General features: G+C 35.1%; 1 protein-coding gene across 1 annotated transcript; it reads right to left on the reverse strand.

The window, feature by feature from the left end:
- Positions 1–836: 836 nt before the first annotated feature.
- On the reverse strand, positions 837–8,471 carry LUM (lumican). Its single transcript, XM_079140425.1, has 3 exons — positions 8,148–8,471; positions 4,874–5,756; positions 837–1,681 (listed from the first exon to the last, which is right to left on the reverse strand). Exons 2-3 carry the CDS (start codon positions 5,733–5,735, stop codon positions 1,527–1,529), a joined length of 1,017 nt encoding a protein of 338 aa, XP_078996551.1. The 5' UTR covers positions 5,736–5,756; positions 8,148–8,471; the 3' UTR covers positions 837–1,526.
- Positions 8,472–26,944: the final 18,473 nt, after the last annotated feature.

The raw sequence follows: 26,944 nt of genomic DNA on the forward strand, positions 1-26,944 counted from the left end.
AAATCACAGCTGAAGGAACTTAACACTATGCAGAAAAGGCATGAGAATCAAAAATACACCATTTTCCTAATGTGATATACATCTTGCACATCTTACAGTCAACTCAGTCTTAATTGATGACACTTGTTTGGTGATAGAACATTTTATTGTAAGAGTTCACTAAAAATGTTCTATCAGAACATACTAAATTTAGAGAGAGTTTTCCTTTGTTTGGACACAAATTTGATTCTATGTGCATTGGAATGGGATGAATATATTTTGACTGCATGATGTTTGGCAACAAATGGGTTTTATTAGCTAGATAAAATAGATACTATTTTAACACATTTTATGTTCTATTCTTTTCCATTCTTTATGAATATGTATATCATAATATTGGAAATGAACTTTATTATTACTGCAATTTGACCTTAGCACCTATATTCTAAATACACAAGCATCAGCATACAATTATTTTTAAAGTCTCATTTTCAGAAAGTTCTATATTCGTTCAACATTTCTAATACTGGAAACCATCCATCATTTTCTTTTAAAAACCAAGAAATGATTAATCACTGAGATTTTATTATTAACACAACATTACATATAAATTGGCCAAAATATTGTGAATAAGAATAATGGCAAATAGTCAAGCATGTTGTGATATGTAAGTACCCATTATCAGACGTGTTTAATAACTATTTGTAAGTGGATGTGAGAAGCAGACTATTTATTTATGGGAAATCCTATGTTCACATCAGTAAAATGTAGGCTAGAGATGCCTTTTGAATGTTAATGTATTCCTTTATGCATTTTATATATGAGAAACATGAATTTCACAAGAAGCCAAACAGTGATGCCATTTGCTATGTTTTATTTTGCTATTAGCTTGTTAAACATAACATGCAAATAATAAAAAAGAAACATACATGACTTAGAATGAAAAACAATCTTAGGAAAGAAAAAAACTTACTGGGTAAATATGCAAATTCTTAACACTGAAAATACTTCTTTTGGCACAGGTGGCTTCATAAATTCTGTTTAGTATTTTGCAAAAATATTGGTCTCAAAATATGCCACTTATTTTTCAACAAAACAACTTTGAACATAGCAAGATGATTTGGGCTAAGCAGTAAACATCCTTACATATTTAGTCCATGCTTTTAGTACATTAAATTAAGATTTAGGGACTATAAAACTTGATTGAATTCCATGCATCTGGTAAAATGTTTTGCATATGATTTGACAGTACAGATATAGAAAATAATAAATTTACAGATAAAGCATTGAGTTTGATGTCTGTGTATGTGTGTGTGTGTGTGTATGTGTGTGTGTGTCCTTGTGATGAAACAGGCCTGCTTTTCATCCTTTTTTAAAAAAGTGGTAAATGTTTACAAAACATTGTACCTTTGGACTTAAAACTCATGGAAATAATAAACAACAAAAAATGAATACTCTGAAAACTTTACACACAAAGGGGAAAAAACAAAAACTAACCATAAAGTACTGCCCCAAGGTATACCTCATGTAACTGGAATTAGAAGGCATTAATTGACGGTGATTTCATTTGCTACACGTAGACATTCATACATATCAGGTGGCAGATTGGTGTGGGTGAGACGGTTGCCATCCAAACGCAGATGCTTGATCTTGGAGTAGGACAAGGGCCCCAGAATCTTACAGAAGCTTTTTACGTCAAACTCTGCAAATTAAAGGATAGAAAACTTCAATCCTTTTTTTTTTTTTTTTTAGTGCACTGGCTTGAAACAATCTTTAAAAAATTCTGCAAGTCTACATTATCAAACAGGACTTCTTCTCGTTTACACTATGTATCTTTGAATTAGGTACCATTAAAAGCACATTTCAGGCCCCTATAATTTTTCCCAAGACCAGGATTTATTTACTGTGAAGAATAAGTTTTAGAAAGGCACTTATAAATGTGTCTTATTATCAAAGAACTCTTGAAATATTTAGTTTAACATGAAAAAATGTAAATCGATGTGGTTGTATGAACAGCCTCACCAATATAAGCATCCTTGGTTTTTGCATCTGAAAATAACAGGTTTAACTAGATGTTCTCTAAAAAATGTTCTAGCAACCACACACCATGACAATGAATCAAAACTGCAAGGCACAAACCAAATCATGGAATGTCCACCATCTGAGCCAATGTTCCTCTGTGGTTGAAAACTGCTGCAAAAGAAAAACTGGTTTAGTTTTTAATAGAAACTAAGGTTTTTGCTGGATTGCACAAGGATGTGTGCACATAGAAACTGTGTGCCCAAGGCTATGTCTGCTTAACCTTATCCAGTCTTTTGTCTTGTTATTTTCTTTCACTCGCAAATGGTAGTTTAAACAATGGCTTCGGTGGAAACCCAAACTCCTTTCCTCCAAGATGCTCCCATTAAATAATTCTTTAGTCCTATTGCAGGATCTTTCTGTGATATCCACCTTTGAGAAAGTATGGGGCAAAGGAAAGAAGATGGGCATAGACTATGTTGGACTTCTACCTCCATCACGTATCAGCGGGGTGACCTGAAACACTTCGTTGATTTTCATGTTTGATACAGAGTATGTATATCAGCATGTTGCATGAAGATTTAGTAATGGTAGGCAAAGCACTTTATACAGTTCTCGTACACAGGGAACCCTTATAAGCTTTTTAAAAATCTTTCCAATTTAGGAAATTAGGAAGGTTTCTGATTAGGTTAAGGCTTAGAGTTGCAACATTAAAACAGAAAAAAAAAAAAAAATTAAGGACTAAAGAGCTGGCCTTTTCTATCTGTTGGTTCCACATTGGCAGATTCAACCAAAGACAGATTAAAAATATTAGAAAAAAATTATACCCAAACATTCATACTTTTAAATTGTCATTACTTCCTAAAAATATAGTATAAGAACTATGTGATAGAATTTATACTGTTTTAGGCATTATATATAATCTAGAGATTAAAGTATAATGGAGGGTGTGTGCAGATTAGAAGCAACTGCTCTGTTGTTTTACAAAGGAGACTTGAGAATATGTGGCTTTTGGTATCCACTGAAATTTCTGGAACCAGTCCCCACAGATGTTGAAGATGCCTATTTATTCCCTTATATTAGACTTTACATGTAAAAGTAGACATTAAACCTTAGAGGCTCTATTTATGCTATCAGAATGTTAACAACTACTATGCACAATTACTCCCTGGCAAAATAACCTAAATTGAAGGGAAGTAAGTTAGGACAAACTTCAAAAGTACCTGACCAAATGCCAAGGATAAAGAAGAAGAAAAGTAATGGTTATGTTGCCTTTTCTCAAATGACCAACCACTATGTGCTGGCACTTTGGTTTCTACCTCAGTGTGGCACTGAGTAAAACCATTTCCAGTTTCCTCACACAGATGACCTTTTCTATCTCTCTCACCAGTTCCTCCATCTTTCATTCATACAATGGATAACCAGCAAATGGGTCTGCATTTTTATCCTTCTTTCTCATTTCAGAGAAGGAAATAGCTTTGTTCCTGTGAATAATCTCCACCCACCAAATCTAATGGATCTCTTCAGTCACTTAAATCTCTTTGTCATTTTGGTCTATGAAATTATTCTTCCTCCTAACCCCAGATGTTTAAAAATGTGGGATCATGTATTGCAACATTGTGAATTTTACACTTGAATCGACTATAGAAACTAACCTATGTTAGCTTGATTGTGTATCATGTGGTGGTAAAACAGCATCGACCCTTACTTTGTCTGCTTTCAAGGTACAATAAAGAAACTGGTGTTTGAGTTGGCACTCTCAGATTCCTTCATGTAAACACCCTAGCACTACTACAAGTTACAGAGAACTGTTGAAGAATTACCATAGTCATAGGATATACCAAATTTTTTTTATAGCAATATCTTTACCCAGTATGACAAGGGAACCAACTTCCATCAAATAAAATGCTCAACTTCAATAGAGTATTTGCAAAGCAACTCTTTTATATGCAAATGAGTGTTCTCCACCTGATTTTTCATTTGTAAAACCCAATCGGTGAATTGTGATTTTTTTTTTTTTTCTGGAAAAACTCTGTTAACCAATAGGGTAAGAATGATGGATTTTTATTTCCCACCTAAATCTATATTCCTTCCATTGAAAATGCCCCAGAAGACACAGTGGATCAGGTCAATCTCTATCTAGAAGACAAATGAAAAATAAAATATGGCTGCAAGAGAAGAGAAGAAATCCAAAGAGGGAAAGGAGTTGGTAAAAGAAAAGGATCTTTGTCATATTATTTTTAAAAGACAAAGAAATTCTACACTTTATATAATTTTTCTTCCTTAATCTCCCTCAGAGTCCATCAGAACACTCTAAAGTCCACACATACCACAACTAAGATAAGAGAGGTAGATGATGGTCATGTTAACAGAGTAATGTGCTGAGTCTCAAGTAAAGGTGCCAAGAAAGACCATGAGAGCACATGGCCTACTGTGCAGATAAGGGGTAGGGAGGGTTGAAAGGCTCTGCTAGCTGTACCTCTTCTGAACTGAATCTTGTTCCTCCCTGAGCTGAATCTTTCCAGAAAACAAGTGGACACAAATTTAAGTCATAAAGCAATTAAATAATAACATTTAAATATTGAGACAGAACATAGCAAGATTAATTAAGCCAAAATATTAAATTTAATAAAATTTCATATTAAGTTCTTTTGTCTTAACTGTTCCTCATTGGCACATTCCAAAGAAAGTATAGAAAGAATTGGATATTCAACTGCACTAGAGAGCTTATGTTTTTTAATTAGAGGGCTATTTTGTTGCTATTTTAATTGATTTTTATAAAATGGAGTCAAGAGCAATATTTTTGTTGCACAGCTTAGACTTTGAAAAACTTGAGACTATACCAAATCAAACACTGGCACAACTTTCTACTTACTTTCCAGTTCATTGACCTCCAGGTAATAGTTTTCGAGGTTTTCGTTAACTGTTGGTATGCTTTTAAGCTTATTGTAAGAGAGATCCAGCTCAACCAGGGATGATATATTGAAAGAATTTCCAGGTATCCCACCATCAGCCAGTTCGTTGTGAGATAAACGTAGATACTGCAGCCCATTAAAACGCTTGAAGTACTCATCAGGGATGTTGTTGATCTTGTTGTTGTCTAGGTAGAGTGTTAGAAGAGATACCGGGAGACCAGAAGGCAGTTTGGTCATCTGATTGAAGCTCAGGTCTAGATACTCAAGGGACTTGAGACCTTTCAAGGAGGCTGAGATAGCATCCTCTTTGAGCTGATTGTGTTGGAGGTGGACGAAGGTCAAGTTTACCAGTCCCTCGAAGGAGCCAAGTTTAGTGATCTTGTTATGAGTAAGCTGCAGATCTTCGAGTGACTTGGGGAGTGGGCCCACAGACTCTGTCAGATTGTTGTGGTTGATATGAAGCTTCTTCAGTTGTTTCAGTTTAGAGAAAACTTTTCCTTTAATCTTGGAGTTTTCCAGAAGGTTGTAATCTAGAATGAGCCACTGCAGATCAGTCACGTTTTCAAAGGCCTTTTCATCGATGTGGTCAATCTGGTTGTTCCTAAGGTAAAGATACTTGATTCCAGGAGGCACCATGGGAACGCTTTTCAGTTTGAGCTTATCGCAGTACATGGCAGTCGGGTAGCTTTCAGGGCAGTTACACTCTGGTGCACAATTTGGTGATGACTGCCCATAAATGAATAGAGGGGAATCATAATCATAGTACTGGCCACTGGCACCACTAATGAATGCCAAGAAGAGAGTAAATGCTCCTAGCTTCATTTTCAGCAAATACCTTGAATCCTAAATAGAGTGAAAAGATAAAATTGTTATACAATGGTATGCTTTCAAGGAAAGGAAGTTCAATTTACAATGTTAAGTTCATTAGCAAAGGTGCACTTTGCTGTATTACAGTTTTTTAGTGCATCCAAAAATAATGCCTTTAAATTTTTATTTAAGTATGAAAATAAGGGTGTAGAGTTACAACTTTGGGGCAAAGAACAAGTTTCAGGTTAGACGGTATACACAGGCGCCCCCTACTGGACAACCCAAACATAACTTTTCTAGTCAATCTCTTTAGGTCCTCCCTGAGTTAAATTCCTTTCTTCAAGAGGTTGCTGGGTGATGCTCATTAACCACAATGTTAGAACACTGGTTCAGAACATCTCTCAAAACCAGAAGAAATGCAAATTAGAAGACAGTCGTAAACTGTACACTGTACCCTATCATTCAACATCATTAAAATGTCTCATTAAGAAGATCCTTACTGAGAACATGGACAATCTGTGGTTTTCCCTGGAGACAGCTGTTCTTATTACATGTGGGGTGAACGTGGAAGGGGGTACATTCCTTCAAAAGTGTCTGGTTATTGTTGTTTCTGGAAAAGGGGAACTGAATTCTTGGGCTGGGTGTGTATTTACATTATTTCAAGTTTTGTTTAACATTCCATATTTTCAAACACATTTTAAAACTATTCTGAAACTAATACTTAGGAAATTAATTTTAGTAAGCAAATGTTTATAAGACAAATGTCCAATATTCTAAGAATTCTTAAATCTAGAAAGAATTCCAACTGGTAGGAAAAAAAAATATTTCTTCCAACTTTTGAAATATAGTTCCTTTTTCCAATAACTCATAATTTCTCTACTTTATTCATGCCAAAATTTAAGGTGGCATTATTTGATTATCTGGATTGTAGTGGCCTTGCAGAATGTAAGTGGGGAAGAGGTAGGAATCTAGGGAAACTTCTTGTAAATACTGGCATTAGGAACCATTTAGGAAGGGATTAAATTACGAATTAAAAAATTAAAATAATTTGTAACTTGTAATCTTCTCATAAGAACATACTTCAAGATAAGGCTCAATAAAAAAAGATGTCAACTGTGCAGAGAAGTACAGGTTTACCAGTTTAGGTAATGGAAAACTAGAATAAAAGTTGAACTTCTTTACACTAAGGAAAACTAGTAACCCTGGAGAAAAATCACTAATGTGAATAGGATCTACATTCCAATAGTACAGAATATCATATTTTCCCATGAGAGGTATGAGACAAGAATTTGGATCAAGGTAACTTGGATCAAGATTTTGGATCAAGTAGGATTCCAAGGACCGAAGAATTCTAAACATATCGTCTTTAACTTGTAATCATCAGGAACTTTATGTTAGCTGATGAAACATTAAAAAAAAAAAAAAAGCTATTAGAAGCACTTAGATCACTAGTATCAGATATAATCAGATCCTTGGCAAATTATTCCCTAACATTATAATGGAGGCATTTAATTTAGTGGACAGGACTTGGCCATGATGATCACACAGCACTAAAAACATGTTGACATGTTCCTGGGATTCTGTGTAAGTTACAGTAAGCTAAGGCTGCAAAGATATGTCTAGTCTTATTAATAAGCTTCTGCTTCATTTTAAGTTGAGTATACACCAGCACAGTCATGGTAACTATAATGTCAGTTTTTGAATAGTAATCAAAAACACTTCCAAAGTTTTTGTCAGAGTAAAACCAGGACTCCGAATTCAAAGAGAATTTGTATAACCCATATAATGCCTCCACTATGAGAAAAATTACACTGTATTTTTCCCCATTTTTTCAAACACCTGTGGCTACAGAGGAACTGTTTTTTTTTTTTCCAAAAGTAAACCATTTCCCAAAATTTCTTTAAAACATGTTCCTTAAGACATATATCCAAAATAATACAGATCTTTAAAATTAGCAATGTAGAAATAATCTGTAAGACCTTTAGCTCACATTTTCAAACACAAAATGTTTATTGTGATTTGTAGCAAATTATAACTATATATGTATCATAAAATAGTTTGAATGCTGATTGTTCCAATATTAGATTTCAACAATATTAACATGTCTGACTGACTAGAATAAAGAGTAAACATTTCATTTCCATACCCCTTCTTGGTGTCTAGTTTAGCTCTTCTCTCATCCTAACCTTGAAACATTTTGTAACTCCTTTACCAACCAATACAGTCTATACTGAATAAAAATTATCTGAACTCCATAAATCATGGAAAACATACTAAACAAAATGTGAAAGTAAATGGTCAGAACGGTGGGTTTGCTGTTGAAGAGCAATTGGCAAAGCTGTTCTGGAATTTTTTTCTGTTTCTGTTACAATAAACACTGTCCCAAACAGTGAGCATCCCCTGGGCTATAGTTAAAATAGCACTTACCTTGCTGTCTTGACACTGCTTCCTTTAATTCTTAAAGCAGATGCACTGGGACAAGAATCCACCAATATATGCTGTAAACTCAGTCGGGACGGAACTGGCTGCCAGATTCTTAGTGATACAAGAGCTGAGGAGGGTGGGGGGACCAGCACGGTCACTGCAGTCTCTGAATGGAGTTATGTCATTGTGGGGCTCTTGTGGTGTGGCATGTTAACACTCTGCTCTCTAACGAAGTGCAGGTGGACATGCTGAGCAACCACAGCCCAGCTCATTCCCTATGGAATGGGGGAGAGATACTTGCTTAACTAGCTCAAATACCATATCTTTCAACCAAGACTGGAGTCCTGCTCCAAATGAGGCAACTCAGTGAGAAAGTTTCTCTTAGAATCTTTACTTCTTTGGCTGTGGTGACAATTAAGTATGATTTGTTTGACCAGCTATTACGTTCATCTAAAGTTCTCATGTATTCTAAATGGAGCACATAATTTTGGGAAAATGCAAATTGGCATCAGAGAAATTAATACCCTTTTGTCCATCACTCTTGAAGTCTGTATTGATTTATTTGGACTTATTTTTTGCTATGATGAGAATATCTTAGTTTCTAACATTGGAAAATGCTTCATATTACTCTGATACAAACAATAAACATCAACATTTCCATTTAACTTCTTATGCAAAGGAAATTCTTTTTATGTTATTCAGATCTGGAACCAATCAACAATGTCTTGCCTGTTTCTTATTTCGTGGATTTCCTTTAGGAATTCACCCAAAACCTTACTTGCAGAGAATATTCTTCTGCTTAATGCCAAAAAAATGTAAAAGAACAGGGGAAAAAAAGTATAATAAAATATCAAAAGGCAATAATCTTTCATTCTGTCACTGAATGCTAGTGATGTTTTCCTGAAACTAAAAAATTACTTAAAGATGTAATTTCTCAAAGTCCTGGTTTGATAGATCTTTCACTGTCAGTTCCTGATGCATGCTTTTAGTAAATGAGAGGTCTTTTCAAGTTCTTATCTAGTTCATTTTTTATTATATCAGCTGTATTTATAGGATTTTCCCTTCAAAATATTAATTTCCTAATGTTTTTAACAACACTTAAACCAAGGCATTTTAAAATTAGTTGTCACATTTTAAGTTTTTTCCCTTTTAAACCAAGAAGTATAGTACAAAGAAAATCCTTAAAAAAAAAAAAAAAATAACAAGTAGAGGGCTGTAGTTGTGGCTCAGTGGTAGAGCCCTTGCCTAGCACGTGTGAGGCACTGTGTTCGATCCTCAGCACCACATAAAAGTAAATAAATAAAATCAAGGTATTGTGTCCATCTACAACTAAAAATGTTTTTTTTTTAAATAACATGTTCATTTTTTTTAGCAACGAGACCTATGAAAAGTTAGTTCCATGACCACTATTTCAATTGTCAAAGAGAAAGAATATCAGAATAAATGCCTTATATTTGAAATACAGCAGTTGAAAAACAAAATAATCTTGGAAGCAACTGATGGAATTTTAAAATGATTTACAAGCACAAAATTTGATAAGAAAGTCATTGAAGGTGTCAGTTTTATAATAAAGGAAATAAATTTAGAAGGAATTAAATGGGTAAAGATAATCAAGTATAAGTAAGTAGTCAGGTTATAAGAGTTTTGATAGAACCACTCTAAACATTAACTTTGAATGTATTTAATTCTATAATCTGAGATCTTTTTGAGAAATTCCAGTTCTTTCTGCCTTTAGAGTTTTCTTTATAAAGCAGTAAATGTTTGGGAATGTATGCAAGAGATTTTTAGTGCATTAAACTGGATTTAGACCATAGTGAAACTAAATCTTTAATCATGTGCTTTGTAAATAAAATCAGTACTGTGAAAACAATAGATTGATTAGCTTAGCATATTTTCCAGGTTTCTAAGAAAGAAAATAATTTCGTAGCATATTTCTAATGTTCTATCCTTTTTTTACTCAGTTTTTTCACGTGTCATATTTAAATCTCATACTTTTATGTTGCTTATAATACATTTTATTTCATATTTTCAGAAGAAGAAACATTCCAGGAGTCATTTACTGAAAGTCACCTAACAAGAGAATGGATGACTATGAAAGACCAAGATCAGGACAAATTCCACCCATTGGGAAAAGAGTGGTCAAAACAGAGCAGAGTCGTGGTAGTTAATTCTATAGTTTAGAATATTTCATTGGCAATCTTATGCTGAAAAATGCATAAGTGTTAAATGGGCAATCAATGTGAAGAAAAGGCAAATGTTAGCCAAATGGTATCTTCCTGGGCATCCCACACTCACAGGCCAGGGAACAACCACATCCACACTTCACAGCTTTTGGGTGCTGTGTGAACTTTCCAACCCGGACCATGGAAATGCACATTTCTTGTGTGTACCCCGGTGTTGGAGGTGAATGTGTTTCACAGGAACAGAGTTTAAAGTGATTGTGCTGCCCCCTGACTGAACTGGCCACCAGTTTCCTTGTTGCTTCAGACCAGCAAGGATGCTGAGGGACATGGTCACGACGTGATCCACCTCGTTCTAACCCAACCCTGCCCTTAGAAATCCCGTGCCACTTCTGCTTGACTGTTCCCTTTGCCACTGCCTTTCTGCTGGAGATGGGCTTGTCCCAGGCTGGCTGGTCAACGGAAATGCGGCTCCTGAAATAGGAAAGTAGTATAAAGAACCCAGACTGTGTGGAAAAGTAAATCGAATTCAAAATGTTCTCAAGCAACCAACAAGTAGTCAGTGTGATGTGGTGAGATCTATCTAAATGCTGATGGTATCAAAGTACACCTCGTGTCTTCTTTTATTTGTAAACCATTTTATTTACTTTTTAAACTTTTTTTTAGTCTTAGATGGACATGATACCTTTATTTTATTTACTTTTATGTGTGTTGAGGTGCCAGTGCCTCACATGTGCCAAGCAAATGCTCCACCACTGAGCCACGACCCCAGCCCCTCCTGTGTATTCTACCTTCGCTACAGTTTTTAGCAAAATGTGACTATTACTACCTCATGCTTCACCTTATACTCATTGTCGGTTATCATTCATAGGGTCATAGGACTATGGATTTGAAATGAACCTCAGAGACCGTCCATTGATGAGTACTATTAAAAAGAATTCCCCAAAGTTCTCTTGCTATTATTATTATTTTTATTATTATTTATTATTATTTTATTATTATTTTTTTTTCCCATACATGAAGAGTTCAAATGCTGGCAGTGTTCCATCTGAAGAAACCGTGACATTTTCCCCTTTTTGGTGGGCGGATGGTTGTGCTTCCCTCCAGTGTGTATACAGGGATGCATGCGTGCATCCACAGACCCGAAGTTATCTGACAGCAGAGTCACGTGAAATACAATGATAAGTCCTTGTTAGAGGAGCAAAGAGGGCTCTTTTCTTATTTTATACATTAGGGTTTCAAACTCAACTTTTTTCCTTATTATAAATTTTATAAAAACACTTTGTTTTAGCATGCTTGATAAATACAAGGGAAAAAATAAGATTTTGAGTATATTTGGAAATTACTTTTGGGGGAAAAGAAGAAAATAATTTTGTGCTGCAGGGATAATTATCTTTTAAATTTTTTTGAGAGTGCGTGTACAATATAAACACAGAGATAGTTTGTTTTTCTCATAAATAATACAATACTTATGGTTTCACACCCATTTTTTTATATAACAGCAAGTTGTAGATGTTTTTCTATTTCATTAAATGTCCTTCTCTGTTACTGTTATGTGCTACATAGTTACGCTACATAGTTGTACCATAATATATTTGTTAGTTTTCAATATTGAACACTGTTCTATAATTTGTAAAGCAGTAACACAAGACAATGGAATTTTATTCTTTAAATTGGTCTAATCTCCAAAATTTATAAAGAACTTACAAAACTTTACACCAAAAATACAAAGAACTCAATCAATAAATGGGCCAAGGAACAGGACAGACACTTTACAGAAGATATATAGGCGATTAGCAAATATATGAAAAAGTGTTCAACATCTCTAGTAATTAAAGAAATGCAAACTAAAACCACCCTAAGATTTCATCTTACTCCAATTAGAATGGCTATTATTAAGAACACAAGCAATAATAGGTGTTGGCTTGGATATGGGGAAAAGACACACTAGTATGTTGCTGGTGGAGTTGCAGATTGGTGCAGCCACTGTGGAAAGCTGTATGGAGATGCTTCAAAAAACTTGGAGTGGACCCACCTTTTGACCCAGCTATCCCACTCCTTGTTTATATCCAAAGGACTTAAAATCAGCTTACTACAGTGATGCAGCCTCATCAATGTTTATAGTAGCTCAATTCACAATAGCTAGATTGTGGAACAAACCTAGATGCTCTTCAACAGAGGAATGGATAAAGAAACTGTGGTATATATATGCAATGGAATATTACTTAGTCATAAAGAAGAATAAAATAATGGCATTTGCAGGTAAATGGATGGAATTGGAGAATATCATGCTAAGTGAAATAAGCCAATCCCAAAAACCCAAAGGTCTAAATTTTGCCTGCTATGTGAATGATGATACATAAAGCGGGTAGGGGGCTGGAGTTAAGAGAAAAATGGAGAAACTGTGGATTACAGAGGAAAATGAGAGGGAGGAGGGGTGGGGGTATGAAAGATGGAGGAATGAGGCAGACATCATTACCCTATGTACATGTATATTTACAGGAATGGTGTCAATCTACATCGTGCACAACCATAGAAATGAAAAGTTGTACCCCATTTGTGTACAAGGACTCAAAATAGAGTCTGTAAAAATAAAAAAAATAAATAATAAATAAATAAATACATCAATTGTATTTATGTTTACATGTATTTCTGTTTACACCACTAATTTCAGTAGATTTATTTTAAATGAAAAGATCCTTTGTGTAAGTGGCTTATTTTCAAATGAGATAACTAAGGAATTAATTTTAATTTGTTCTTTTCTCATATTAAAATGACCATTCTTAACTTCAGCATTTTATGAGCCATGAAAGTGCCTTTTGTCCTCACGGTGTTTATCCTCATATACCTGTGTGTTTTTAAATTCATTCTGTAATTACCTCCATTTCTCTTGATACTGAACAAGCATACTTTTAGAATTTTCAATAATAAGATTTCTTTTGTTTTTACTAATAAATTTGCATTATAATGGTAATATCAGTACAATATACTGAAACATTAAACGGCGCCCCAGGGTATAAGTTAATTGTGAAATGATTCCTCACTTCGCTGGCTGTTCAGTCCCATTTTCTAGAAGGTATCGCTGTTCAGAGTTCATTACTTCAGAAATTCTAGACATATCCTACCTACACCATAGGATTCTATGTCCCTTACCAAGACAGCATTGCAGAGATAACATGGCCTTCAGATAATCTCACTTAGGTAGGTGCATGGTCATGAATCTGTTTGGGGGAGAAATAATCTCTCCTTGCCCTCTCTCTTCCTCATTTCTGTGACCTGCATTTTTCACATACAACTTTCACATACATATCTTAGATGTTTTGCTCTTCCAATACATATAACACTGCATCACGTTTTCAATATTTACAGAGTATGCTACCATGTGGGGATCTCATAACTAATCTATGCTTTCATTCAATGGTAACTGTTAACAGTGGTTTCAGTATTTTTGAGTTTTTAAATTATTTCATTATGTCATATAATGTTATATTGAACACATTGTGGACATTAGTGCAGTGTAGCTTGGGGGCAATTCCAAAGGCTGGTAGACTTTCTGAAGAACTATGTACACTTATTTTAATATTTTGTAGTGATTCCTTATCATCCTTACAGAATGTTCCAATTATCACTCATCAGTGTTATATGAAACACAATGTACCATTTGATACTATAAAACATTCATTCAAGAAAATTAAATATGGCTATGTTTAAAATTTTTGCGATCCCATTTTATTTCCTAAATAATTCTGGTAGTGTCAATCTCCACTCTTGTAAAAATTAATACTTTATTTTATTTTTGCTTAACATATAAAACTTATAGAAATTAATGGAGTTCAGTTTGATACGTCAACCTATGCCTACAGAAAGAACTGATCAAATCAGTAATTAGAATTTCCTTCTCCCCATCATTTCCTTATGTTTGGAGTCTTTGAGTCCCTTTTCTATAGAGTTCATATAATATATAATAGGTATTATGAACTGTGGTCATCCCATTGTGCTGTAGAACACTGGATATTCTTTCTATTTGACTGTGTTTTGGTACCCATTTTTCAACATCCCTTTGTATTCACAATGAAATATTATTCAGCTATGAAGAAAGAAATCTGCCATTTGCAGAAAAATGGATGGAACTGGAAGAGGTGTTTTCTGTGAAATAGGTCAAACAGAAAGACCAATCTGCATGTTCTCTCATACATGGAAATGTATCTTCCTTTGTCCCTACCGAACTTTAGGTTTTTAAGACCTTGGAGGATCTGAGAGTGGCTGAGTTCCTGATTCCGTCTTCTTCCTCCTTCTTCTTACACTTCGGTGTTCCATCCCACTGGATTCCCAGCCTGTTGCTACTTCAAGGCAGCAACCAGTTGTTGTCTCTGATGGAAATGCTCATCCTACAAACTAGGACATCTCAAATCTTTATTTCCTAATATTCATTTAAAAATATTCATATTTTGAGAACTCCAAGAATATATTTGGAGTACATCCTTCAGTAATCACTATATCCAATATTAAAAGAAATTTTGCTTTTAATAATTGGTTAGGATAACAGTAATAAATGCATTTCATGTTAGCATCAATTATATTTTTGTGAAAATATCTATATTTAAAAACCTACTGAAGAGTGAAATATATGAAAATTTTCTATTATATTTGCAAATCAACTCTATGTATGACTTAACAGGAGTGAGTCAGATTCCTATATCTATTTTCTTATTCAATTTGTTATGATGTTAAACTGATTGATGTATACAAAGAAAATCTCACCCCATGAAAATATATAATCAGAAAAACATTATATGAATAGCTTTTGTAGATAATTTCAAATAGTCTTCTTCAATAAAGCATCTAAACTCAAAGGGGTAGTTTCTTAAAGGTTATTTTCAATATGGAACCTAAATCATACTGAGGATCAAATCAAATCAAATCACATCCACTCTGATTTCTAAAATCCTAATTTTTTGCTTGAAAGCTCAGATGTTGTCAAGCCCAATCTTCTGTTTTCTTTAAAGTAAGAGGCGCACCTTTGATTTCTGAGAGTATATTTGTCTAATACCTTTAATCTGATAAATGATAAGTTGTACATCAGCATATTTTTAATGTAAACATGATGTTCCTTAAAATATATATTGCTGGTTCATCCAGAGCCACCTATAGATATAGTCAAGTAAGGGGAATTTTTGCAGATGTCATTAGCTGTCTTCACATCCTAGATAAACCTTTATTTCGATGAATTACCATATCCCTGGTAAGTGGCTGACTGGTTTCTTGAATTGATTTTGCATCCAGAAGCCATGCAGCAAAGCGGTATCTGTCTCCAGTTTTTGTAAATACTTCTCAGTGGCTTTTTCATTTCTAGTTTGAAAAGCTGTAACAAATAGACTTTCAGGTCACCAAAGGGAAGTAGTCTAGGAGTCCCTATGAATTATTCTCTTTCACTTTATTAGGCTATGGTTTCTTATCTTTTAGCACTTTCTGAAATGGCTTCTAGTTTATTTTTTGCCATTTATTTTATAACTTCCATCTTTAAGACCATCATTCCATGACATTATAAGGATTTTCTGTCCCTCGGACTTGATACAGAGTAGGCCATCTATATATATTTCATATGAGTGAAAAAATTACCTTTCTGGAACATTGCTTGTTACTCTCAATGCCTTGATTTTTTTCAGATAAATGTTTACAGATATTTTTTATAATGAAACAATGCAACTGGATTTGAATGTGACCACATTGATTTTTCAGATCGTCTAGAGAGAAGTTGACATCTTTATAATGTTATGTTTCAATATCTAAAGAGAGATCGCCTTAGCATCTGTGTGTGTGTGTGTGTGTGCATGTATTTAACTGAATCAGAATAATAAATTTACATTTGAAAATTCCATATTATGGCAGAATCACAAAAGAGTAGGGATCCTACCTCAACTATTAAAGAATTTAAAATCTCTTCACTCTTTTCTTCTGATACAGTTTACCCCAGATTACCTTGTTTTCAATCAGTTGAATGGAAAAAATAGAAAACATATTCTATGAGCAATGCTGATAGAGGCTTGAATTTTCTTGTATAAGATAAGCAAGAAAGAATCAACCTTCCCTTTATTTTAAATGGAAGCAAGTAAATCACAAGCAATATACTCATGACATTTATCATTTTTTTTTCTCCAGTTAAAAGTTCAAACCTAGAAATTTCTCTGAGAAATTCCCAAGCTCTCATAACAGATAAATGCCACTCTGGAGCATATCTTCCAGATGGCATGGTTTATATAAGCCTATTATTATATAGGTAATGATTACATATAGCGCATGATATAATTTAAGTGAAATAGGAAAACATGCACTGTGTCCTTTCAAATATGAAAATTAAAAAGCACATAAAGATGGTACTATACTAACTAAAAATAGAAAGTAATAACATCAAGCATCCTGCCTTTTTCTGTGCCCTAATAATCAGTGTGTGTGTGTGTGTGTGTGTGTGTGTGTGTGTTTATCAAATGCATTTGAGCAGTTGAGAGCATGCCATGATTCATGTGCGTGATCTTGGGCAATTTATTCAGGCTCAGTTTGTTCATCTATAAAATGGGGATAATCACAGTGTCTATTTAATAAAGTTTCCTTTATAAACTTAAATGAGTTAATGCATTATTAAGGATTAAGAATTATTGTAAAATTATTACAAGGATTCTTGCACAGAGCAAGCATTCAGCATCAGGGGTTGTTATTGTCACACAGGTCTTCCACTTTCAGCGTGATCAGTGACGTAGAAGGCAGTGCATAGCACAGAAACAGCAAACTCCCTAAGATGGAATATTTCCTTCTCTTCTGTTGTCTGCTATGCAGATCTCTATCTTTCCATGTTCATAATCTCTTTTATATCTCATTTTCCGTGTCTGCAAAATAGGGTTAATTACCTCTATGATGGGGATGTTTAATAGCAGATGAGGTGATGTGTTAAATTACTTAGGAAATCAATGGTACTTAGTGATTTTTGTAAGACAAAACATAAAAATAGGCTAATATTTCTAAATTCAGTAGTTATACTAGTATATCTTAAAAGGTAAAAAACTGAATAAAATAATTATAAATGTCATAAAATAAAATAATAAGGAAACAATGAAAAAGACTAGTAGTTTCCAACCTATAGTGTTTTGATGTAGGAATTTCATGTAATAATTATGTGAATGTGATAAGCATCCAATAAACCATAGTTCTCAAACGATGAAAGTACATAATTAATACTGCGTATTGAGTTGCTAAACTATCATGTTTCAGTGTCTTCATTTGTTTTCTGTTGCTATAACAAAATATCTGCTTCTTATTACTCTATAAAGAAAAGAAGTTTATTTAGCTCACAGTATTGGAGACTGAAAATCCAAGATTGGTCTGTCCATATATTTAGGCTCTGGGTAAAGCCCCGTTGGCTAGGTCACATCATGCAGAAAAGTAGGCAGGAAAATGCACATGTGCAGAAGAGGCCAAGAACATGGGGAGGCTTTCCTTCATACTAAAACCCTTTCTTGATAACTAAACAGGGTCCTGTGTATTCATGAATCCCTTCTCAGGATAGAGGCCCCAGTGACCTAATAACCTTGTCTAGGATTCCATCTCTCCCAACAGTGCCACACCAAGTCTAAGCTTTCTGCACGGGGCCTTATAGGTTAAGTGTATCAGATACTTTTTTCCCCCAGTAGTGCCGGAGATAGAAACCAGGGCCTCACACATCCTAGCCAAGTGCAGTGCCACTGAATGACACTCCAACCCCTTAGATGCATTTTTGGCTTATGATATTTTTAACTTATGGTAAATTTATTGGGATGTATTCCCATCATATGTTGAATAGTATCTGTACAAGTTTGGCAGAGCTGAAATGGCCTCTATCTTGACTACACTTACATTTAAACTGAGTAGGGAAAGGGGAGGAAGTAGAGGAAAGAGGGCTTGATGAAGAGGCTTTGGGATTTTTGAAGAAAGCTGTAGGGTAAGACCGTGGTGGTTGAGTGGCATGAACAGGTGACCAGACAGGAATGATGACCAACTCATGTAGGTCACATTGGAACACCATGAATTTTGAACTTCTATTTAAGTGTTTTGGGATGGCAGTGACTTCTTATAGCATGACCAGAGGATGCAGGAAGTCCAGATGGCATACAACAGTCTTAGTACAGGTAAGAATTGACAATGGTGGATTGAGCTAAAGAAGTGCCAATAGAGATGGACGATATCCAATGGCAATATAATCTGGGAATGAATTGACTGCATGAAATTATTCATTTTACTTCTTTAAATAGGGCCTAGTAAAGAATGTAAAATATCCTTAGCAAAGAAAAAATATAATAAAAAATAACAGTGCTGTTCCCCAAAATGCAATTTGGGTTAAAATCAATACAAACCTATGAAATAAGTTTAAGATACCCTTTAAAATTCTCAGTTACCCCTCGAATGAACTCCATCATGTATTTATCAGTCTATAAATACAAAAACTCTTGGCTGACATTTTGTACTAGAGTACAACCCTTGACCTCAAGAATTGCAAAGTCTAGGTGAAAAAAAGGCATAAACAAACCCTCAGTTATGATCCTATGTGTCAACTTCTTCCACGGAGGAAGAATATGATACTATGAGATTGAAGAGTAGCAGCATCAGCATCAGACCCACTCAGGGTTATGGGAAAAGTTATCCAAGGAAGGGAAGATCAAGAGAAGCTTCAAAGTGAAGGATGAGGGGGAGTTTGCCAAGGGAGAAAGGGCCAAGCAATTCCAGGAAGAGGAAAAGCTTCACACCCACATGAGTGAGGCAGCCAATGCTTTGGGGGTTTGACTGATTACCATAACTGGATTCATGAATAGAAGTGGCGTAGCAATATTCAACGTTAAAAATAAATCCTTTTTTCATCAGATTAACAATGTGACTCAGAATGCATCACTTTCTGAGGAGCTAAATTAGTTCAAAGTTTATGGACAAATAATGTATAAGTTTAAAATATTTTTGACCATCTATTTACAAATGAACACTTTCTTAGGAGTTTAATAGGATATTCTGATAAAATGTAAAGTTTTGAAGATTTAAATAATTCTAACATGTTTTTAGCATCAAAGTCATGTAGCATGTTTGGAAAGTGACATAATATTGACTCATTATAAAATACTTTCCACTAAAAACAAGTCAAATTCTAAGAGCAAATGGCATAAGGACTCATTATTTTAGTGTTAAAAGTTTTGGTCCTGAAATGTAATATGTACCTGTCATTCCAAATATCCTTCCTCTATTATATTTGCAAGAAAATGGTTGAGCTTTAGGATTAATTAGTTAATACATTTAAATGAAACACATTTTCCAGGGTTATATGGTTTCCCTTAAGCTTCAGAAGGGAGTTTCAGAAAATAGTCCTGGGGTTTCAAAATGCAAGTTGTAGTTGACTTATTCTGAAACCACAAAGATGTTTAAATGACAATTATTTCAATACTGGAAACTATAGAATGTTTCTAAATTTCCCTTCTGCAAAATATATATTTTTGGATACTCATCCAACCCAGGAAAACTTTCTTCCTCTGCACAATAATGGAATTACCTTGATGTCAGTGAAAGTTCTTCTAAAGCTTCCAAGGAGAAAATTGGGTGAATACATTATGCTAATCTTGGAAATGATTTGTTTATTTAAATATTTCCTTATTTTAAAAAGGAGTCATGTTTTTGGTTTCTCTACTTAGGGTTGGCAATGTGTCAAATTTTGAAATAAGGAAGTCATTTTTAAAGTTGACTGTTGATTGAAATCATTCAAGTAACTTTAGAAAATATAGATACTCAAGAGATTTCCCTTGAAGATCTGGATTGAATATGCATGACTGAGGAATCTACATTTTTAACAAGCTTCCAAAATAACTAAGATAATCAGAGGAGTTGGGTAAGTTATACTTCACCCATTCCTCTATTTTTATATCTCCGCACAGTAGTAGAAGATCTCAGCATCTTAAGTTTGAAGGTGTTAGGTTAGTAAATCATAAATAGCTCCCTGTTTACACTATTGAAATAATCTCTTAAGGACCTTGGATTTCAAATCCCTGATTTCTTTTAGCTTCCTACACTAATCAAAGAATTCCTTTATAAATTCTGTGACTTTTCTGTTGTTTTCTGGAACTATTGCCTCTACCTAATATATTTTTATAAATATATTAAACACACTGATGAAATTCAAGTTAGTTAAACAGAAGGACTGCACAGGGATAAGTTCAGCAGAGCCTCCCTCATTTTACCTAATCTGCTCACAAAAAATGCAAATTTAAAGAAACATATTTAAAGACTCAGGGTCTTCAATATTCCTACAGTTCAGACATGAGCTCAGAAAAGATGAAACTAGCAAGTTATTTGCTTCATCTTGACTAAAAATTATGATACTATATTCAGATGTATGAAAAATTGGCATGTTTTTCACTTTTTAGTTTTTCTTCCTTTCATCAGCACTGGATGGTAGGAAGTTTGAAATTAGTAATCGGCATGTTATTTCTATTTAAACTGTCACTTTCAGTTTGTAAAGTGACTTTAACCTTCCAGAGTTTAATAACACCACCACGGTCTTCTTCAAGATGGAATTTGGATGTGAGGAAGCTTAGTGAATCCTTCCAGGGGCAGGGAACTGAGGGAAGGAGTGGCCTTAGGGAGCCGTGTTATGGTTTTCTTTTATTCTTCTGGATGTCTTTACTGATTGACTTGTGCAACTGGAAATTGTGGCTCATGAACTTGAAGCCAATCATGGGTCTTAGGTCATTGATATAATCAGTGTACTATGACTTCTGGTCAAATTTCTTCTATTTGCTGATTGCAGAACCAAGATAGAGTATCTGGAGTATAGTAAGGGGAGGGGACAAGAGACCCAGGCAAGTTCCTATTTTAGTTTCTTATCGCTCCTATAATAAATTACCACAAATTTAGTTTCTTAAAGCAACACAAATCCACTACATTTCAACCCTAGAACCCTGAATTTCAAAATTAGTTTTAGTGGTAATCAAGGTGTCAGAAGGATTGCACCCCTTCATATGTCCTGAGAGAGAACCCCTTTATCTGTTCTGCTTCTGGAGACAGCCCACATTCCTTAACTCTTATAACCACCACCTTCAAAGATAGCAATGGTATTATGGTTTAGATACATGTTCCCCAATAGCTCTTGTGGGAGACAATGCAAGAACATTTAGAGGTGACATGATTGGGTTATGAGAGCCTTAACCCAATCAGCGAATGAACCCCTGATAGAGATTAACTGAGTGGTAATTGTAGGCACCGAAGGTGTGGCTCTAGATGGGTCCCTGGGGGGCATGATTTTAGAGTACATATTTTGTCCTTGCTGAGCAAACTTCTCCCTCCCTCTCTCTCTCTCTCTCTCTCTCTCTCTCTCTCTCTCTCTTTCTTTCTCTCTCTCTCTGTTTGCTGGTGCCTTATCTCCAGCTGCTTTCCTCAGCCACACTGTTTGGCTAAGATGCTCAGTCTCATCTCCAACCTGAAGGAATGGAACCAGTTGTCTATGGACTGAGACCTCTAAAATTGTGAGCCCTCAAATAAACTTTTTCTCCACTGATATTGTTCTGGTCAGAACTTTTGTTCACAAGTAGTAAAAAAGCTGACTGCAACAAGGGCAGTGAGCTTCCCTTCCATCACATCACTCTGGAACTGACTAAGACCATCTTCCCTTTTTAAGGACCCTGTGATTACATTGGGCCCACCCAGATAACACAGGATAAACTTCCTCTCTTAAGGGAGTGAATGCCAAGTGTAATTTCATCAGCTACCTTAATTCTTCATTGCTATATAGTGTGACATGCTCACAAGTTTTGGGAATTAAAATTTGGATATCTACTGAAAATCCATTATTCTGCCTATAATAATTTCCAAAACATGTTGTGCAACCATGAATCTACCTAAATAGAATCTACAAAGATGTTTGATTAGAAGAAACTGCTTCTTTGATCTTGACTTCTAATATGTTTGATAACTTTAAAAAGAATCATTTGTAGTCATACCAGATAGTATCTTCTACTTCACACACCAACATTAGCGAATGTGGATTTTGGTTTTTATGATTTTAATATTCAGTTAGAAAGGTGAATTGAGATGTGATCTTTAGTAGAATAATTCAGCTGCTACATCTCCACATTGTTAATTTAATATGTATTCCTTTGTAAGCCAGGGAAAATAAAATTATAATGGATTTATTCTGGCTCTGGTTAATGTTCTTTCTGGGAATAGACTTTGGAATAACGTAAAAAGTGCACTGGGAAATTTCTTGTGGGTATGTGGATTGTTGTTCCCAGAAGTGATGCTGCACAGTAGACAAAGAGCATCCAAAGAGGAAGGCAAGAGTGCCCACTAGTCTGGATTTGTGACCGTCATGATCATGACTCAGGAAGAAATTTGAAGTGAATCATCGTCTCATGCTGTCACCTTGGGAAAAAAAAAAAGACAAGTATCTAAGTGGAAAAACACACTGTAGTTGCACTAGAACATGGATCATGACCATTGAAAACACCTGCCCAAATTTCTAATGTTATTTTGGCCGAGGACATTAAAAGGATCCATGTTAATCTCACTCCTTGTTCCCTTTCCTGCCTTTTTCTCATACATATTTCCCTTGAGTACAGTGGTCCCCACACCAAGGCAGGATGAAAAGAACAAGAAAGTACAAAATCAGGACGTGTCCTATTCAATCCACCTCAACATCAGCCTTCACATGTGATTCTTGGTTATATCCACTACGGTCTGCTACAACATGTCATTTTGGAAGTCCTTAAGAAGCATTATTTTTTAAAGGCAAAGTAAATACTCCTTACATACAGTTAATATATGGCTTATTTTGAACCCCCTTCCTCAATTCTAATTGTCATTTTCTTCTTATGGATATTTTTAAAAAGTGTAAAGGATAGAGTACATGGGAAAAAGGAGGGGTCACACATGGATGAAATTCCAAGCTCTCGTTCTCCCACCAATGCACGAGTGTTTCTCCACAAGGTGAGAAACAATGCCCAGAACATTACTTTGTATTTGGAGACTGTGACCCTAAAGACCCAGATTTATTATGGTCTCTCGAAACAGACTTCCTTGTCCAAACAGGTTCCGTAAGTAGCTTAATTTAGTCCTTTATTCCTCAAGAGTCTTTCACGATGGTGAAAGACAACCAGAGAAATTCACCCACTAGCCGTTTTCACCAAAGATAATAGTATCATTAACATTTCTCAGTGATTTATAATATAGATAGCCCTTTCATGTGTATTATTTCACTGATCCTTATTAAAACCCCACAAAATAAAATGGAATCCCGTATAAAAGATGTAGTACATCAAGCCTCAGAAACAGGACTTCTGCCTCCAAATGTCATAATTTTTTTGGTCCTATCATACTTGGAATTGATAGATTTTTTTCCTCTCATTTTCCCCTTGTCTTTGGGTTCTGGTCATCCTAGTTACCCTCTCCACCACGCCCAACTCCATTCAGATTCTTCTACCATACATAGTACATACAAACCCTTGATTGTCTCAGCATGCTGGCTACCTGTCTCGTTACTCTGCTGTTTCTGACACAGCATTGTTATGATTTGGATGTGAGGTGTCCCCCAAAAGCTCACATGTGAAACAATGCAGGAAGGTTCAGAGGAAAAATGACTGGGTGGTAAGAGTCTTAACATAATCGGTGAATTAATCTTTGATGGGATTAATTGAAGTGGTAGAGTGTGGTTGGAGGAGATTGGAATTGGGGCATGGCTAGGGGTATATATTCTGTATCTGGAGAATGGAGTTGTTTCCTGATGATGTGAGCTGCTTCCCTCTGCCACACTCTTCACCATGAAGTTCTGCCTCACCTCGAGCCCCAAAGAATGGAGCCGGCCTTCTATGGACTAAGATCTCTGAAACAGTGAGCCCTCAAATAAACCTTTCCTCCTCTATAATTGTGCTGGTCAAATCAATTAGTCGCAGCAGTAAAATAGCTAACTAAAACAAGTATCTATCACTGATTCACCTGTTATTTAGCTTTCTGTCTACTTCTATCGTATATGTATGTGTGCACCTGCATCCCTTATCGGAATGCACCATACCTGCTTTTAATGTAGTTTTGTTCAGGTGGGACCTCCAGCATCCGACACAATGTTCTTGCCCAGGTAGGAGCTGAAGTTCTTCTTGAATGAACAAACACATACATGGGTTAATGTAGTCATGGATGGAAATATTCTATGCAACTAAAAGGCTCTGAAGTTTGTTAGGAATCCCTCAAAAAACATTTTAAGAATTAAAGCATAACAGGGGCATTCAGTGATGATGCAGTGTGTCTTTGAAGAGGTTGGGAGTCAGAATTCCCCCACACTTCTCAAGCTTTATCACACAAGTATTTATATTTGAGCCTTTTGCCTCACAGTAGTCCTAAAACTTATACTTACTAACCAATTTGTATTTAAAAAATAGTCATGCCCTAAGTTTCAAAGATTTAAGAGCTTCTCTTTGCCATTTTAACATATATTATTAACAGGAAAGTTACATGTAAATGGTAAGAATACAGGACTAGAGGACAGATGGCTCTGTTAGTTCTTTTACTAATTGGCTGTTTGGTTTTGATTTTTTCAGGGTGATCTTTTACCCTCTTTAATCTTTGTAATCTTTATCATTTTAATGAAGTAAATAAAATTTAACTAGGCAAACCACAACAGCATAAATAGTTGCAAGGATAGAAAATGCCTGTTAAAACAGGGTAACATTTTGAACCTATGGAAATAACAAAATCAAACATATGTATTTATTTTATATTAATACAGTTTAAAAAAGCATTTTAATTACTCATTTCTTTGAGCTAATAACTTGAATATCTAGATGTCAAAATATTAAAAAGCTTATAATTAGGATAATATTAATACTTTACAATAATAGCAACATTAGACAGTTCTGAAACAGGAATAAGAGCATAGATAAGTGACTAAATAGATTATCTACATGATGAAATATGAGCTATTAAATATTGTGTCTGTATTATGTAATGAAGTAGAAACATTTCTATTCAAGGAACATAAATCATTAATATGTAATATAAAAAGTTCATGATTTATATTTGTATTTATATAACAACATGTGCTTAGATAGGCACAGTCACCTAACAATGGAGCAAAATAAAGTGAAATTTTTTAACTAAATGTTTTCTTGAACTTTAGGTTTAGCATCATAATTTTGTACAACTTGATGCCAAACTAAGCATCTGACAGATCTATGAACAGGCGTTCCTAAAGGCAGATGCTGGATTCACTTCATGGAACCTTCTTGTGATTATGATTTAGTTATCTCATCTTATTTCTATGTTCCTACACCAACAAGAAATAAAGTGAAAAATTTACTCATTAAACTAATTTGGACATTCTGGATAAATTCTCAAAAGGTGTATTGAATTTTTATGCCTTGACCGCTATGATAGTTTTATGAAATGAAACCACACGTTCTGATACCAACTTGGGAAACGATAAAGGAACATTTTAAATTGTACAGTCTATAAATGCCACCACATTTTCCTATTGTGTGATAAATATTATGACGTAAGCTGTCAAACACTTTTCTGCTTGTTTTAATACCTATGTCTTTTTAAAGAAAATAATCTAGTTACTCAGAACTCATTCCCTCATCTTAGAAAAAATATTACTTTTATATAGACATATAGTTTAATGACCAAAGAAGGCTTTTCAGTCTAGGGTAAACACAGCAAACCTCAGAGGAGACCTGGTTTAGTTGGTAAAAACAGAATGGTTGAGGTGGTTGTGTTTAAACTTCATCAGCTTTTGTTTTCCATGTCACCAGAAAGGACGCAGTTCCTGAAGGCTATCCCCTGAGATATCTGCCTAAGTCACCAACCCTGACACCACCCTGGAGCTGCCAGAGTGACTTTCCTTCATGTTGTTGACTGAAAACAATGTGGACTTGACCACAACTGCAGTTTTCTGCTGAATCAAGCTAGAGAATTTCATTTGATTTTCTAATTTGGTCCAGCTGTTGAAATGGATGGATGGGTGAATGGATGGATGGATGATGGATGGATGGATGGATTCTCTCTCCCTCTCCCCCTTCCTTTCCTTACCCAGCCTTTCCTTATCTTTTCCTTCCTCCCTTCTTCCCTCCCTCCCTTCCTCCACTCTATTTCCCTCTTTCCTGTAACCACTCTTTGGACACTGGTAGCAACATGGAAGTGATCCTTTTGAAAGGTCACATTTTCATTACCAAAAGTGTTAACCGCACATGGACTCCACAGTGCCAAGTGTGTGTGAATACTTACAGGAAGTCAAGACTATGCTAAATGTACTAGTGCTGTGACCTCAAACTTGTTCCCCCTCAAGTATCCAGATCACTCCCTCCATTTCCTCTCTTGGAACCCAAGTAACAAAATGTCCCCTGAACCCTACTTTTGCCCCCCTTCACTTCAAAATAAGGGAAAGAAGCTAAATAAGGACAGATGATTTGCATGGTTTTTAATAATTCCAGATCTTCTGAATATTTTGAGGACAAGAATGGTGATTTATCTTTTACCTAATTTCTATCCAGGCTGGCATTTTGCCCATGAACAAAATCCTTATATTCTTTTTGACATTCTTTTATTTCTTTCAACTTCTAAAAAACAGTTGTT

This window comes from Sciurus vulgaris (genome assembly GCF_902686455.1).
Source record: "Sciurus vulgaris genome assembly, chromosome: 5".
NCBI lineage: Eukaryota > Metazoa > Chordata > Mammalia > Rodentia > Sciuridae > Sciurus > Sciurus vulgaris.

Excerpts from the sequence above, each read along its gene's own strand:
- LUM (XM_079140425.1), bottom strand. The coding sequence starts at position 5,735 with ATGAAGCTAGGAGCATTTACTCTCTTCTTGGCATTCATTAGTGGTGCC. Across the intron at positions 1,682-4,873 it reads GGAGGTCAATGAACTGGAAA|AGTTTGACGTAAAAAGCTTC; the intron begins GTAAGTAGAAAG and ends TTTAATTTGCAG.